A 16,913-nucleotide genomic window follows, 5' to 3' on the forward strand; every position below is an offset into this window, starting at 1 on the left:
CTGAGAAGAGAGTCGTGCAGCAGGTATAATGTCTCTTTTTGTCAATGTCAACCCAAAAATAACTCTAGTAGAGGTATCTGACACTCATTTAAAACAATAGAATATCAGCCACACTACTAGTTTATTATTTTCCTCTGAATTCTGCGTATATTGTAACTAAATTCCTTTTTTTTGATCTGAGATAACATACATGTAGAAATAGTCCGTTAAACTACACAGGTTATAACCACTGAGACACACACACACAATAAAATGAACACCTAAGAGGGGTAAATGTTATGAAATATATTTCACTCCTAATCTACATTGTGCAGGGGTACATAAACTCCAGCATTATGAAACTGCACTTTTCAGACAGCAAACGGATGCCATGTATATTTCTATTGATGAGGTTTACAGCAGCTGATGAAATGGTTTAGTATCAACATAAAACATTCCATTATGACACAGACGTATATACACATCTCATTTCTAAGCGTACAAGCAACACAACTCATCATACATCAAACATTTAAAAAAATTAATTGAATTTGAAGAAAAATGACCTTGACAAGTAGAAAGAAACTGAATGGCTACAAGTCTTTGATGTATATTAGCTTTCTACTTTAAGATAAAAAATAATTCAGCATTCAAAAGTGGCTTACAGATGCATACACTTGATTGTTTTCTTTTAGTAAACCAGGGCCACATAAAGAAAAATTCAAACTCAAAAACAGAAACAAAAATAAACATCCTCAAATTACATCATGAACAGTATACAGCCATCAGTTTCAAAAAATCTAATGCCCCCATAAAGTGTGGTAAGGAACTTTAATGACATTACAACTTTCATGACATTACAACAAAATGCATATCATCTGAGCAAGTTCAGCCCTTTGTCAGCACAGTTATATGGCATCATTCTAGATGGCACAAAGTCCAGATCATTGAATTTTGTTCAGATATATCAAACGTTTGATATTCAAAAAAAAAATAAAAAATCAATAATAATCTAGAGCGACCAACACACTCTCTGAAAATCCCAAATAGAATCATATACCCAGTACCATTTTAAAGGGCTTCATTAAATGCTCCAAATGTGTTACATTTGATCATTGATCTGCTACAGAGGCTTTGGCACCATTATATTATGTTCAAGCTATTTTGATTTAAAGGGACAGTTTACCCCAAAAATAGCAATTTTGGCATCACCTTCATGATGTTCCAAACCTGCAACACAAATACCAATATTCTGAACACATTTTGAATATTTCTTCTACAGAAAAAAATTGCACACGTGGAACAAATGAGGATGAGTACATAATGTACTCATCAATATGTCCTCTTTTCCCCAGACATGCCCGGGCTGGGATTTCTAAATTGCCTAAACTGTCCAGGTTACAGGTGTGTTTGGCTTGAAGCGGCGCTGCGCAGACTGATCGGTGTTTGACATCAAAGTACCTCGAGAGCTATAGAGAGCAGATGCTCATATATTATGCATGTATATATATGAAGAGTTAATTTGCGAAAACTGATAAACGCCACTTTCCAAAAAAATGATTGCCGTGCAATATTCTCCACATATAGCGCGATCTGAACCCTAAACACGTTTTGTCAAGAAAGCCGGTATTGTCCACTTTCAAGGCATCTCAAGTTCACGTTTTGCTTGCACAAAAGCAGCACGTTACAATGGTGAGGGAAAAGCTCAGTGTGTTGCTTGCAATCACATCCACAGTCTATGATCACAACAACTATAACCTTTGTCAGGCATCTACATTGTCATCTGAGGAGATTACAAAGATTAAACGAGTGTTTTTTTTTTACTCTAAAACATGAAATGTGGAGTTATCTGCTTTTGCTATAAAACAAGCTTTTAATATGCAAAAAAAAAAACTTTCAATGAATTTTAATTTTGTAAATGACCTATATTTAAGTTATATTACTTAATCAAAGCAACCCAACTGCAGTTAGATTGATGCTACTTGGATTGCGTAATAAAAAAAAAAGATTTCTGAAAACAAATAAAAATGGAGTTATCGGTTTTTGCAAATTAACTCTTCATATATATGTAGATGCCTCATTAGCAACTGTTTCTATAGACCGCTATACATAAGCCATCCATCATATAGTAATGATCAATTTGACGTTATTCACCATAATAATCAATGAATATTCCAAGATGCCACAGCCATTGGTCTGTGAACCCATAGTATGGTGAATGATGTCAAGTTAACCGTTCCAAGATGGCGGACACATCTACTTGCTTGAAGTGGTCGAATGGGGCATCTATACATATCTATGTTCACACACTGATCGGTCTGCACTGCTGCTTCAAGCCAAACACACCTTTTGCCTTTGTTTTCTATTGTTTCATACTTGCTGAAAGTAAACCAGTAGCACGTAGGGATTGTACATAATTGACCAATCATGGCATGCGAGAAGGTGGGATCTACATAGAACGGTCAAACCAATGCAAAAATAAACATGTCCAGAAAAAAGAGGATGTATGGTCACCCTAACATAATGACAGAATTTTCATTTTTGGGTGAACTATCCCTTTAAGACAAAAAAACAAATACATGTAAATTAATTTGACTATGGAAAAGAAATTATATGGCATGATGAAATTATGCTTGACAATCCCACACCAAATAACATAGTAACACTACTTCTGGAAAGATGACAAAAATACGAATACAAAAATCAAGCATGAAAATGCGTGATGCATTTTAACAATAAAAATTAAACATAACATGGTGTTTAAAATGAATCCTGGTGATATTGTGAATTTCCTTCACACAACATACAATTTTTCATTAGTACAGCTGATGTCATATAACATGAAATAAAGTTGCATATAAAGCAAAGTTGATGTGAAACACTGTACATGAAGGAAATATCAGTCCGGAGCATTTTTCCTCACTCAGCCAATAGTGCTTCTTAAACTGTCAACCACTCCAAACAGCACGGTCTTTATTTTTCTGGCCAATCGACATCCACGTCACCAATTGAGCCTTTCCTTCCATCACGCTGTGGTTTCTGTTTCCATGGCAACCCAGCTCGATGTCCACAGGTGCTTTAAAGCAAGCAAACATTTTCTCTGTAAGTTACATGTTTTGATTGACAGGTGTGACATAATTGCGAGGGAACATTCCGGTCTGTCCGTGACAAGCCCCCTTCCACCAATTAGGATCCGAGTTATCCAGGACCTGGATAAAATCTCCACGCCTGAAACCCAGCTCTCCATCCTCTTGAGGGTCAAAGTCAAACAAAGCTTGAACATATGTGGAATGCTGTGGAACAAAAGTACAAATGTTGAGAATTATGACGACAATATTGCCTTGAATGTGGCTTAATGCCTGGCAGTGTGTGTGTGTGTGTGTGTGTGTGTATATATATATATATATGATCACAATACTTTTATTCAGCAAGGATGTGTCAAACTGATAAAAAGTGATAGTAAAGACTTGTACTGCTTTTTAACTTTTTATTAGCCTAAATCAAAGAATCAAAGAAAAAAGGTTCCAAAAATATTACAAAAAAGCACAACAGTTTCAACACTGATTATAAATCAGAATATTAGAACGATTTCTGAAGGATCATGTCACACTAAAAATTCAGTTTTGCTTCACAGGAATACACTATATTTTGAAATATATTAAAATATAAAACCAATATTAGAAATTGCAATAGCCTAAGAGTTCGCAATATTACTGTTTTTTTCTTCTTCTGTATTTTGATCAAATAAATATAGCCTTGATACGCATAAGTGACTCCATTAAAAAGCAAGGTCAATTATTTATTATGTTTATAATATAGGCCTAACATAATATAATATCAAAAAACTGAAGCATTTAAACTGATAGAAGATAATAGAAAACAAACTGAAGCATTTAAACTGAGATCTGTAAGTTAAATATAAAAAAACAAAAACAAACGGTGAACGTGAATTCTTATATAGCTATCTAAAGATCGCTATGAAGTACAGTTTTGTTACCGTTCTGTACCCATAACCTGCTATTTCCAGCACTTAATCAAGCCACTCTTCTTTAATACATGAGGACGTTTTATTTCACGTCATCGCGTCTGCGTTGGCTCTCAATTTGAGCTATTTCGTCCGCAACCGTTGAAGTATTCGGTTTCTACAGCGACTCATTTGGCGCACATCATTCTCTTTCTATGAAAACTGTAAACCGCATTCACCGGTTCTAAATCTATAGCGGTTCACCCAAGCATTGCAATTCATTCGTTTTAACTAGAATACAAACAAATGGCTTTCCCAACTCATTTTTGCGTGTGCAGCTTAGAGGGAATATTGATGAAGAGTTTATTTGCAAAAACAGATATCTTTTTTTTCATTTTCAAAAATCATGTTTTTAATAATGTCTTGTTTTTATTGTTTTTTGTTAGTTAGCTAGCATTTTTGTAATTATTTTTTACCTAATAAAAAAACAACAACTGCAGTTTGATTGAGATTAATTGGAAAATTGACTGGAAAATTGTTAAAAACAGAGTTATCCGTTTTTGCAAATGAACTCTTCATATATATACATATATATATATATATATATATATATATATATATATATATATATATATATAAACAATTTGAATTGTTGTTGCACTGATTTAGTCCTACCTGTGGTACCTGTTCAATGTCCCTGAGGAAAATGGGCTGATTCCTGGACACAGAAGTGGACCGATGATAATCCACTAAAGAGTTTAACGAGTTAAATTTGACCACCCACAAGAAATATTTTCCTGCTCCATCCCGTAAGACTTTGAAGTGCTGGACATCATTCCCAAATCTACAGGAAAGGGGAAAAAAAACAGTGTCTAGAAAATGACACAATAGCCGGCTGCATTTATAACACTTAGATATTGCAATTGTAGTAAAGAACTGCACTGTTCAGTTTATCATGAACCCTAAGGTCTGCAGCTATCGGTGGAGAACTATTTGAATGATTCAGACAGTGTTGGCCTAGTTTAGAAACCACACAAAATGAATTTGCAATAAAACATAAAGCGCTGCGAACAGCCATATTTTGTGCTGCATTGCATCAATTATTCATTGACATGCCCCTATTTACACGGACAGCTTCAATTACTGCATCAAAATTTCAGCAGCCTGGGTTAGTGTTCATTACTAGAACAGTCATATGCAAACTGGCAAAACATTAAAATAGAATAGAATAGAATGGAATAGAACAGAATGACAAATACATACTTGACAGACAGCGAGAAGTCTCCAGGTGCACTCTCACTCTCTCTAATGAGAAAAGCTCCATCATGTCTTTGTTTATTTAACATTTCTTCTGCCTTTGCACGGGGAATCTTCCCATAAAACCAGCTGCGTGTTCAGAACAAATCCAAAACAGAGTTCAGATACTGTATAGAATGCACTGAGCACATTCAAATTTTGAGAATGCAAAGATCGGGTAACTTATGTAATATAATGTGTCCGTGGGTCTGTTGGATAGACAGTAGTTGAACTTGTGTATTAGAAATACAGAGTGTTTATTAGATTGTATTTTAACATACTGTATATTAGAAAGGTATTTTTGCTAAAAGAGGCATGGACTCATAACTAAATCGGTACTAAATCGGACATTACATTGCCGTAATGTAACAATAACACTGCAAAGTCTAGCATACTGAACAAAAAAGAAACAACTAAAGAAATTTGACAATGTAATTTTAAATATAGTTCATTGCATTATTTTGCAGTGTGAGAAAACAACCAGCCTATAATGGTAAAAATCCACCCACTCATTTATTTATAATCTAAAAAAATCATAAACAGTTTCAGAACGAGCGGTTTCAGATTCTCCCTCTGTTCACGTCACCGAGGGGGAAAAGTCCCGCCCATTAGCGACACTGCCCTGTAAGCATAGACACAGCCCTGAGTGAGAAGCTGCGGTCCGCCTCCACCATTAACATTACTGATTACTGTAGCTGCTGAAGATATATAATGTCAGCGCCAAAGAGGCTTTTCAAGTGTTGTGTTTTGGGATGCACTAATGAATATAGAAGTTGCCATAATCTCCCCTCATCTGAGCTGCTGAGAACACTGTGGTTAAGTTTCATTGTCTATGGAAATATCCCGGAAAGTCCCCAATACGTGTAGGAATCAATACCAACGCTTTGTGCACGAACGTCAGCTCCAGACAAAGTAAGTGTCATGTGTTTGTTTTCCAAATTGCCTTTCTGAAAGAGCTTCTTGGCACTCTGTAAGGCTAATGATGCTAAAGCTACCATTGTCTCTGTTTTCACTGGTGCTGTCTTCATAGGAATGTGGTAGTTAAAAGTTGCATATGAAAGCAATGCGAGTCGGTCGCTTCAGTTTGTTGAGCTCATAATCACGAGTGGGACTTATAAAGTTTGTGATAGCATGCCATGCACCATGAGACCAGCTATGTTGTTATTTTTATCCCGCCGTGCTTCCGTCTGAGTAATTCATAAACGCAAATTTATTATGCACAGTATAATCAGATGATTGACTTTAAAACAGAGTGTGTTTTCTGTAAAGATAACAGGCTTGTACTAATCGTGGAATGTTTATTTGCAAAGGCTAGCACTGCTAATGCCAGCGCCTGAGCTCTTGAAGCTCCGCCCTCTTCTACGGGAGCACCAGCTCATTTGCATTAAAGCAACATACTCAATATCAGAGCGTTTTGGCTCACACCCTAAAAGTGGCAATTTTAACAGGCTATAAAAAATGATCTGTCGGGTATTTTGAGCTAAAACTTCACATACACACTCTGGGGATATCAGAGACTTATTTTACATCTTGTAAAAAGGAGCATAATAGGTCCCCTTTAATATTTTTTATGAAACCTGAGAGATTTCTGGCCCTTCATTGTCCATTACACCAATACAGTGACGTTTTTTGGTTGAGGCTTCACTTGTTCTTGCAGAAGCTCTTGTTTGACAAGTGAGAACAAACCTCACTGGTCAAGCAAGTATGGATGAGCTTCTGGGAAAAGCTCAGTTAAATCTGTTCATTATATAAAATGAGTGCCTTTTCAGAAGACTTGGATTAAAACACTTGATTGAAACGGATTAATGATGTATTTATGAATTTCTCTCTCAGGTTTCATTTCATTTTTTTAATTTGTCTTTCAAAAATGAGCAAAAGTCTTATGGGTTTGGAGTGACAGGGGAGTGAGTAATTCATGACAGAATATACATTTTCGTGAAGATTGTTTTTATTATACATTTTTGTATTTTTTTCACTAAAAATAGCAAATACTCACGGGTGTGGCTTCATTTCTATGTAATTTTTAGGGATGAATCCCTCTTTTCCATTAAGTTCTGCCTTGTACCAGTTCTGGTCACATTCTTCATTTAAAACCTGATGGGAAAACAAAAGACACTTTAAAACTTGACCAGCATGGTGTCACTACACAGTGTCCACACAGTAAACCTCTTCCCCACAAAAGCCCACTTCCCACAGAGGACCTAAAGAGCCAATCATATTACTGCCTGTGGTGTTTAAAACCCAAGGCCTTGCTCTATAAATAGCATACAGGAAATATCCTTCATTTCAACTTGAAGCCACACATAACATCCTGTATACATAAGACTTCTCTGGCACTAATGAGAAATACATTGCACACAGTCTGTTTTGTGGAATTGCAAAACTGAACCAGATGGATTGCGCAAAAAGATGTGGGCAATTAGCATCGTTCCTGATGGCCAGGATTTGATGTCTCTTTCATAACTGAAGTACAATGCTGTACCCCACAATGATACCATCTGTGGTGATGATGACCATCACCATCAAATATGAAATGAAGAAAGGAGTACATTACTGCACTGTGAACAATCTCAGAGGTGAAGGGCCAAAACAGATGAAGTGGACAAATATGAAAGAGCATCACTTTATGTGATTACTTTAGACTCAAAGACACTCTCTCAGTCTCGCTTAAGTCAAGTATGTTATGACACATCCGTCTAAGATAAATTGGAATCCTATCCTATAGTCTGGAACGTTCTCACAACTCTGAAAGATGGTCTCCCCATCCCTTCTCTCTCTGTAAACAACCATTAATCTGCTCTCACTCCCACCATGCCACGGCGCCTCTTTTCTCTGCCTTCAAGAAAAATACAGAGTGACATTTTAAACAAGCCAAGATGTCAAATTCCAAATATAAAAAGAGGAAAGTAGGTGATAATGTTATAAATACATTTTTTATATATATATATATATATATATATATATATATATATATATATATATATATATATATATATATATATATATATATATATATATATATATATATATATATATTAGTATTTTTAAAATCCACTCCCAATGCAGTAAAAATATTGTTTTATTCCCCCCCCCCCCCTAATCTTTATGTGGGCGCAGTGAAGAATTTGCATATGCAAAATTTGCCCCAATTTTATGTCATTCCAGTAAAACCCCTCGCAGTGGTTGGATGAAAACTGGTATTAAACATAACACAGAATCAGAGCTTTGTTCAAGAAAAAAATTAATACAGCAGACAGATACCTGAATATGATGCCAAAACCAAGTCCAAATTCTAAACCTATTTTTGTGATTCAGAGATGTCAGCCGACCCCAATCCACAACCACTAAACCCCTATTCAGAGGAAATCATACTAGCAGCAGCCTGCGTGCCCGCAGCAAAGCACTGTTGCTAGGCAGAAAGCACACAGCAACAGAAAGAAAGTGGGAACGAGGTTCAAATCATAGCAAAATACTGAGAGACTTTAGATATTAGTGGCACATTTGTGCCCACGAGTACAATAAGTTGACCTGATTAGGTCCAACACGATAAAGTAACAAAAAATAAAAGCTATTTCTGCCATGTTACAGGCAAAACATTTTGGTTACCATTGACATCTGGGTCATTCTGTGTCAAATCAACCAAATTTCAGAAACTTCCCTGGCACAATTTATTTTTTATTTTTTTGTTAAGAACCAGAATCTAAAAGGATATTAAGATATCTCTAATACTTCTTAAGTTACAGGTATGCAAACTTGAGGCAAAAAAAACTGTGCTTTTTACATTTTTGAACTGTCACTGTTGGTATATAATGAAACAAAGATTGCTAAAGACAACAGATATACAAAGGAATACGGATCCAACTTGCATGTAATAATCACACTTTCATATTATATTCCTGTATGTGGACAAAGACAAATCATATAGAACAGGTTAACTTTATAAATACATTAACTTCTCTGTCACACCTACACACCACAGTACATTAAAGGACACAGCTCACAAGTGCAGTCTTTATGCCTATTGTTACTTGCTGAATTTGCATAAAATCACCACCAGCTGCTGTCTGTTCATGTTATCGACTCTCAGTGAAACTGAATAACTTCTGGTCGTAGTTGTCATGTCCTGCCCGGTTAAGACACAGAGTAAACCTGGAGGTGTTGACAACACTCATGCAGAGAGTGCGAGAGAGAGAGCAAGAGCGAGAGAGCACACAAAGCCTCTGACCACATCTGTCAACCAGCTTGCTCTTAACATCGACAAGCTCTGTCCATATAAACCGAAGACAATTCATACTGACACACACACATACTCACAAAACAAGTCTCCACTGCATTATATTTGTAGTCTCGTTTTTCTATCCAAATCCACACTCACATCTCATCATCGGTCTTTCTTCACAAGGGATTTACTTATAATTACAACACTTACTTATAAACACTTATTTTCATTCATTGTTTTTACTGTGGTAAAGTAGGAAAACCAGATAACTTTTTTAACTTGGCAAAACCCTGTTTTTGTTTTATCATTTTTTTTTAAATTAGTAAATGTCAGTCAACAAGTTTTTCAACTAATTAGGCTAGCTATTTATTGTCATGCACTGCGGAATTCAGATAAGTTTTCTCACAATTTATGCTTGTTAGGCAAGGTAAGGCATGCCCAATGTATTTATATATTAGTTTCTGAAGCACACAACAATGTCTTGCTCATGTGGAAGATAAAATTTGCCCTTCCAACTTTTTACAACCAGTGTCATTTGCTTTGGAAAATTGGAAGAAAACATTAGAAAAGAGAGAGGGCTCTGTCCTGCATAATACTGGCTTCTAGCATGGCTCATTCTATCAGAAATTAAAGTCTGAATCAGTTGTTTCCTAAAATTAACTTATTTTTGTTGTGTTATGCTTTTGTCTAAAAAGTCTACACACCCCTGTTAAAATGCCAGGTTTCTGTGATGTAAAAAAAATGAGACCAAGATAAATAATTTCAGAAATTTTTCCACCTGTACTGTAAACTATAACCTGTACAACTTAATTAAAAAGCAAACTAAAATCTTTTAAGAAAGGTGGAGTAAAAAAATTTAAAAAAATTAAATAATGTGGTTGCATAAGTGTGAACACCCTCTTATAACTAAGGATGTGGCTGTATTCAGAATTAAGCAATCACATTCAAACTCATGTTAAATAGGAGTCAGTACACACCTGCCATCATTTAAAGTGCCTCTGATTAAACCCAAATAAAGTTTAGCTGTTCTAGTAGGCTTCTAGTAGGGGAAGTCGTGGCCTAATGGTTAGAGAGTCGGACTCGTAATCGAAAGGTTGCGAGTTCGAGCCTTTCCCGGCCGGCAGGAATTGTAGGTGGGGGGAGGGAATGTCCAGCGCTCTCTCCACCCTCAATACCACGACTGAGGTGCCCTTGAGTAAGGCACCGAACCCCCAATTGCTCCCCGGGCGCCGCAGCATGGCTGCCCACTGCTCCGGTTGTGTGTTCACGGTGTGTGTGTGTGTGTGCGTGTGTGTGTGCATTTGTTCACTACTCACTGCTGTGTGTGTGCACTTGGATGGGTTAAACGCAGAGCACCAATTTCGAGTATGGGTCACCATACTTGACAATACGTCACGACGACTTTTTTTTACTTTTCCTGACATTTTCTTAGTCGCATCTTACAACAAAAGCCATGGTCCACAGAGAGCTTCCAAAGCATCAGACGGATCTCATTGTTAAAAGGTATCAGTCAGGAGAAGTGTACAAAAGAATTTCCAAGGCATTAGATATACCATGGAACACAGTGAAGATAGTCATCATCAAGTGGAGACAATATGGCGCAACAGTGATATACCAAGCACTGGATTGATTAAAAGATGAGAAGAAAACTGGTCAGGGAGGCTGCCAAGAGGCCTACAGCAACATTAAAGTAGCTGCAGGAATTTCTGACAAGTACTGGCTGTGTAGAACATGTGACAACAATCTCCCATATTCTTAATATGTCTGGGCTATGGGGTAGGGTGGCAAAAAAAAAAAAACATCCAAACATCCAATCTAGATTTATCAAAAACACATAATAAGTCTCCCTAAAGCATGTGGGAAAATGTGTTATGGTCTGATGAAACCAAGGCTGAACGTTTTGGTCATAATTCTAAAAGGTATTGTTGGCACAAAAACAACACTGCACATCACCAAAGGAACACCATACCCACAGTGAAGCTTGGTGGTGGCAGCATCATGCTTTGGGGCTGTTTTTCTTCAGCTGGAACTGTGGATTTAGTCAAGGTGGAGGGAATTATGAACAGTTCCAAATACCTGTCAATATTGACACAAAACCTTCAGGCTTCTACTAGAAAGCTGAAGGTGAAGAGGAATCTTTCAGCACAATAACAACCCAAACCATACATCCAAATCAACAAAAGAATGACTTCACCAGAAGAAGACTGAAGTTTTGGAATGGCCCAGCCAGAGCCCAGACTTGAATTCGACTGAAAATCTGTGGGGTGATCTGAAGAGGGCTGTGCACTGGAGATGCCCTCACAATCTCACAGATTTGGAGCATTTTTGCAAAGAAGAGTGGGAAAATATTTTGAAGTCAAGATGTGCCATGCTCCTACCCAAAAAGACTGAGTGATGTAATAAAATCAAAAGGTGCTTCAACAACATATTAGTTTATGGGTGTGCACACTTATGCAACCACATTATTTTAGTTTTATATTTAGTTTTCTTCCAAATTTTGATACCTAAGGCGTTAATCTCATCAATGTCAGTGAGCCAATAGCTCAGTAGGCCTGCAGCACCAGGTGTGTTCGACTAGAAGCGGCATCGCGCAGATTTATCAGTGTTTGACAACACATGAACAAGTCACTTCATGAGCATTTTACGGTTTGATTTGAGTAAAACTAGCATCATATCATATACACCCAGATCTACAAAGGTATTCACGGCAACCCGTCAAATTAAAAGTTCGGTTTAACTTGGAAGGCACTGCGGCAGAAATATATTACTATTGTTCAGCAGAGTGTACATACTACTGTTAGTACTAGGCTACTAAAAAAAATTAAGTTTTAATCATTTTAAATGTAATGATCATACAACATTTCTTCCATGTTTTAATTTTAATAGAAAACCCCCTTTGTTTGCCAAAATATATAAAGTTTGATTTTCAATAATTTAAAGATAAATGAAATTAATGTTTTATGCCTTCATTTGAAAACTAGATACAGAACTTCTGAGGAAAAAGAAAACATTTCATAAGGCTATTTTAAGAATAAATTTGAATAAACTAAGTTGTTTTTATGCATTCAAATAATTAGACAAACAGTACTACAACACAGAATTTAATAACAATAAAACATGGTGAAAAAAAATAAAACACCAACTTATGAAATTGGATAAAGATTTTAAATTTTTTGAAGTCTTTAACAACCTAGAATAAATTAATAGGAATGAACATTCTGTCTGAGCTGTGTGTTTTAAAACGAACACACTAGTGTAAATGTAGCCTAACAGATGTGTAAACTGAAAACTATTTGAACTTTATTAAAATAATTTGAACTGATTTATTGTGTTGGATATATTTTGTTCCTTTGTGCAGTGGCACAGGAGATGAGGCTTTGAGTCTGTATAAATTTCAACAAGCTGAAAAAAAAAATACTCGGTTACTTTTTCTCATGAACTGAAGGCTTATTCAATCACGTAGTAAAACTGCACGACTATTGGTTCGTGCAGTGTGTAAAAAACGAACCAATGGGTCGGCAGTGGAGCTGCATGAGCCTATGGTGACAAAGCCCGCCAGAATGGGCGGAGTCATCTGGCAATATAAGCGGCCTTTTCGCCATAGGATCCTCAGGTTACTTCGACTGATGCGACGACTGAGTCGCGCAGCTACCTAGCACAGCAAAGTACGCAGTACTCATTCCATATCTCAGGGAATCGAGGTTACGATAGTAACAGAGTACGTTCCCTGTCGATACTCCACTCGTACTGTGTCTTGATAAAGACGCATATGGGAACTCAATTCAGTCACGCCGTGCTATGGTAGAGGAACGACTGCATAATATACCTCCTTAAGCATTCAATGCCCATAGGGAAGCATAATAGTATTCTCCAATGTTAAAACAGGCTAAGCTCATAGAGCTTATGCCCGGCCTGGGTGATTGTTCCAGATGACTCTTACATATTCGGTACTCCCAGGACCGAAAGCATGCAAGCAACCAACCAGAGAGCTTGAGCGCGATGCGGTCAAGGACTCTCCGTCAGTATTGTTCCAATACGTAAAGTATGCCCATTTAAGCAGAGAGGACTCTGGCCTGTAAGGCCGGTGCGTCCAGGTTATAAAACCTAGCAAATGTGGACGGCGAGGCCCAGCCGGCCGCTGCACAGATCTCTGTAATAGACACAACGCTAGACCACACCCACGATGAGGCGATGCCTCTTGTGGAATGGGTTCATACACCGATGGGGCATTGCAGGCCCAAGGAAGAGTACGCTAGCGTAATGGCATCCACTATCCACTTAGAGAGCCTCTGCTTCGTGACCGGATGCCCTCTGGCGCGGTTACCGAAGCTAACAATGAGTTGTTCCAATCTCCTAAAGGGGCGGAACGCTCAAAGTAAATTCTCAAAGCTCTGACAGGGCAGAGCAAGGATAACTCCCAGTCCTCTTCAGGGGGAGGAAGTGCAGAGAGCGTGATGACCTAAACTCTGAATGGAGTGGAATGCAATTTGGGCACATAACCCTGCTTTGGTCTCAGGATGACCTTGGAGTCTTGACCGACGCTAGTGCTGGGAGCAGAGCAGTCTTGGCGACAGTGACCGAAGGGGAACATCCCTTATCCAGCAGCTCTTGCAGGAAGGACAGAACCACCGATAAGTCAGAGGTAGACAGGTTTTCACCACAGTCTAGGCACCAAGTGGAGAACACAGACCACTTAAGGGCATAGAGGTGTCTTGTTGACGGGGCTCTAGCCTCAGAATTGGTGTTCAACATGCTCTTTGTGAAGCTCGCAGGCTCCCGTCGAACGACCAAAGGTGCAGGGCCCACAGATCGGGCCGAGGGTGCCATATTGTTCGTTCGCTTGAGAGAGGAGGTCCCGTCTCAGGGGAATGGGCCATGGGGCTGCTACGAGCAGCCGAGTTAGCTCTAACAACCAAGGTTGGTTCTTCCACAGGGGGGCCACCAAGAGAACCTTGTGTCCTCGTTCCTTGATTCGCCTGATAACCTGCGGGATCAGGGCGATCGGGGGAAAGCATAAAAGGAGGAGGTGGGCCATTCGTGGGCCAACGTATCTCTGACCTTCAAATAATAAGTTGGGCAGTGAGAGTTGTCTTCTGAGGCGAAGAGGTCCATCTGCGGATGGAGCGTCCACTCCTCTGAGGGGACATTGCTCCAAAATAACCTGTCCGCTCCCTGGTTCAACTTGCCTGGTATGTGCTGCTCTTAGCGAGCGCAGGTTGGGTTGAGCCCATTCCAGAAGGTGCTCTAACAGAAGGCAGAGGCACTTTGAGGAGAGGCCTCCTTGGTGATTCATGTGGGACACCACTGACATGCTGTCCGAGTGGATTAGCGCGTTGTGTCCCTTTAGGTCTGGCAGGAAGAACTGGCAGGCTCAACATACTGCTAGCATTTCAAAGCAGTTGATGTGGAACCCTTTCTCCACTTTCGACCAATAGCTGAAAGTTGGTTTGCCTTCGCACAGTGCCCCCCATCCTGTGTTGGAGGCATCTGTCATGACAACCTTTCTCCTGCAAACCATTACCAATGTCAGGCCCTTTTCCATCCAGTGAGGGTGCTTCCAGGGGGCTACAGCTGTTACACAGGCCTGGCTCACCCTGATACATAGGCGTCCGTGACGCCATGCATGGGATGGAACCCGTGGTTTCAAACAGCACTGAAGAGGCCGCATGCAAAGCGGGCCCAGCTGTAGTGCTGGCGATGCTGCGGCCATGAGGCCCAGCATCCCCTGAAACCCATTGAGAAGGAGAGCAGCACTGATCTCGAGTCGAGAACTCTTCCCAGGAACAATATTTCGCTGGGGGACAGCATGCTCTTGGCGAAAGTCCCAGGCACTCTAGGTGGCTGAGAAGGAGAGTTCTGTGCGATAGCAGCTCCACCTCCAGCTGGGCCGAAACGAGCCAGTCGTCAAGGTAGTTGAGAATGCGGATTCCCATCTGTCTTAGAGGGCAAAGAGCCGTATCCATGCACTTCGTAAAGGTGCGGAGGGCCAGAGACAGTCCGAGGAAGGACCGTGTACTGATAAGCCACTCCCTCAAAGGTGAATCTCAAGAATCATCTGTGACGGGGGGGCGGTGATCTGGATGTGAAAATATAGTCTTTCAGGTCCAGAGAAAGAACCAGCCCCCTGTGCGAATTTGAAAGAGGATCTGCTTCAGCGTGATCATCCTGAACGACCTCTTTATGAGGGCGCGATTCAGGTGTCTGAGATCGAGGATGGGCCGGGGGCCGTCATCCTTTTTGGGGACGAGAAAGTAATGGCTGTAGAAACCACCTGACTCACTCTGGGCTGGAGGGACCATTTCTACGGTCATCACCTCAGAGTGCAGGACGTGTGTGTCTTTGCTCTGAACAGAGGTGGGAACCACGCCACTAAAGTGCGGGGGTCTTTGAGTGAATTGCAGTGAGTAACCTCATTTTATTATCCCCATAACCCAGTCTGACACTCCGGAGATGGCCCGCCAGGCCTCAGCCCGTGTGGTGAAGGGTTGAATCGTTTCGAGTGGCAGGCCGCCTAGCGGGGACCTGAAGCTCGTGATAAGAGGGAGAGGAATGTGCTCTCTTTTTGAAAATGTTTGTTTTATTTTCCTCGCCATAACAGCGATCAGTTGTGTGGGCGCTATTTGAACGGGCCCAGTGTTCACAACAGTATTTACCACAAACTCATTACCGTCGGCACCCGGAGCTGAACGGGGTGCTTGGAGACATGACAGAGGCCGTTTGGGGGCGCTAGACTCGATGCTTTTGTAACGAGAGCATTAAGCCCCCGTGGGCATGGCCCAGAAGCATCAGGAGTGTGAAGCTATCAGTTATAATCATAGTGACAGCCTTTTCTTTTGATCTACCTAAAAGGATCGAAACGCTCATTAGAAGAGGGGCATTAATCATCATTGTGCAAACACACTGGCAGATCATAAATGCTGTGCGCATCCTCTCAGATCCGCTCATAGCGCCTTCATTGAAGAAGGGGGACCATGAGCGCGGCAGGGACAGACTGACGCCTTCATAATGAAAGCAGCGCTGGCGGATCAAAGAGCTGCAGAGGCGCTAATCCTAGTGTAAACACACTGGCAGATCAAAGCGCTGTATGCAGAGTGAAACACGCAGGGCTATGCCGGCACGGAAAATCACTCAAGCCTGAACGCCCAGCTTCACGATTTTACTGTCTCTTCCTCCAAGGTGACTGGGAGAAGAGAAACGTGAGAGTCGGAGCCGCCCAGCACAGCATTCTGCAATGCACGCAGAAGGATTGGGCCACTGGGGGGGCGCTAATCCTTATGTGTTAACACACGCGCTGGCAGATCAAAGCGAGCAAGCAGAAGATGCTGGCATGCAGATCACTCAGGCCTGATTGCTCGGCCTCGCGAGCTCACCGTTCCGGTCTCCGAGGTGATTGGGAGACGAGAGACATGAGAGCGGGGGAGGCGGGGCCTGCTACATAGAGTGACGCACACACAT

The 16,913-nt window shown here is 40.2% G+C and overlaps 1 protein-coding gene across 3 annotated transcripts in view; it reads right to left on the reverse strand.

Moving 5' to 3' along the window:
• Positions 1–266: 266 nt before the first annotated feature.
• LOC306845435 (growth factor receptor-bound protein 2-like) overlaps positions 267–16,913 on the reverse strand; it is a 35,709-nt gene continuing 19,062 nt past the window's right edge. The window contains exons 3-6 of one of the 3 annotated variants that reach the window (XM_079378231.1): positions 7,236–7,333; positions 5,207–5,329; positions 4,619–4,787; positions 267–3,272 (exon numbers count right to left, since the gene is read on the reverse strand). In XM_079378231.1, coding sequence (XP_079234357.1) covers positions 3,087–3,272; positions 4,619–4,787; positions 5,207–5,329; positions 7,236–7,333 — 576 coding nt within the window. In that variant the 3' untranslated portion in view covers positions 267–3,086. The remainder of the gene's footprint in view (positions 3,273–4,618; positions 4,788–5,206; positions 5,330–7,235; positions 7,334–16,913) is intronic. The other 2 variants (XM_079378232.1, XM_079378233.1) reach the window with 2 other exon arrangements.

The sequence above is a fragment of the Barbus barbus genome (assembly GCF_936440315.1).
Source record: "Barbus barbus genome assembly, chromosome: 25".
NCBI classification, from domain to species: Eukaryota; Metazoa; Chordata; class Actinopteri; order Cypriniformes; family Cyprinidae; genus Barbus; species Barbus barbus.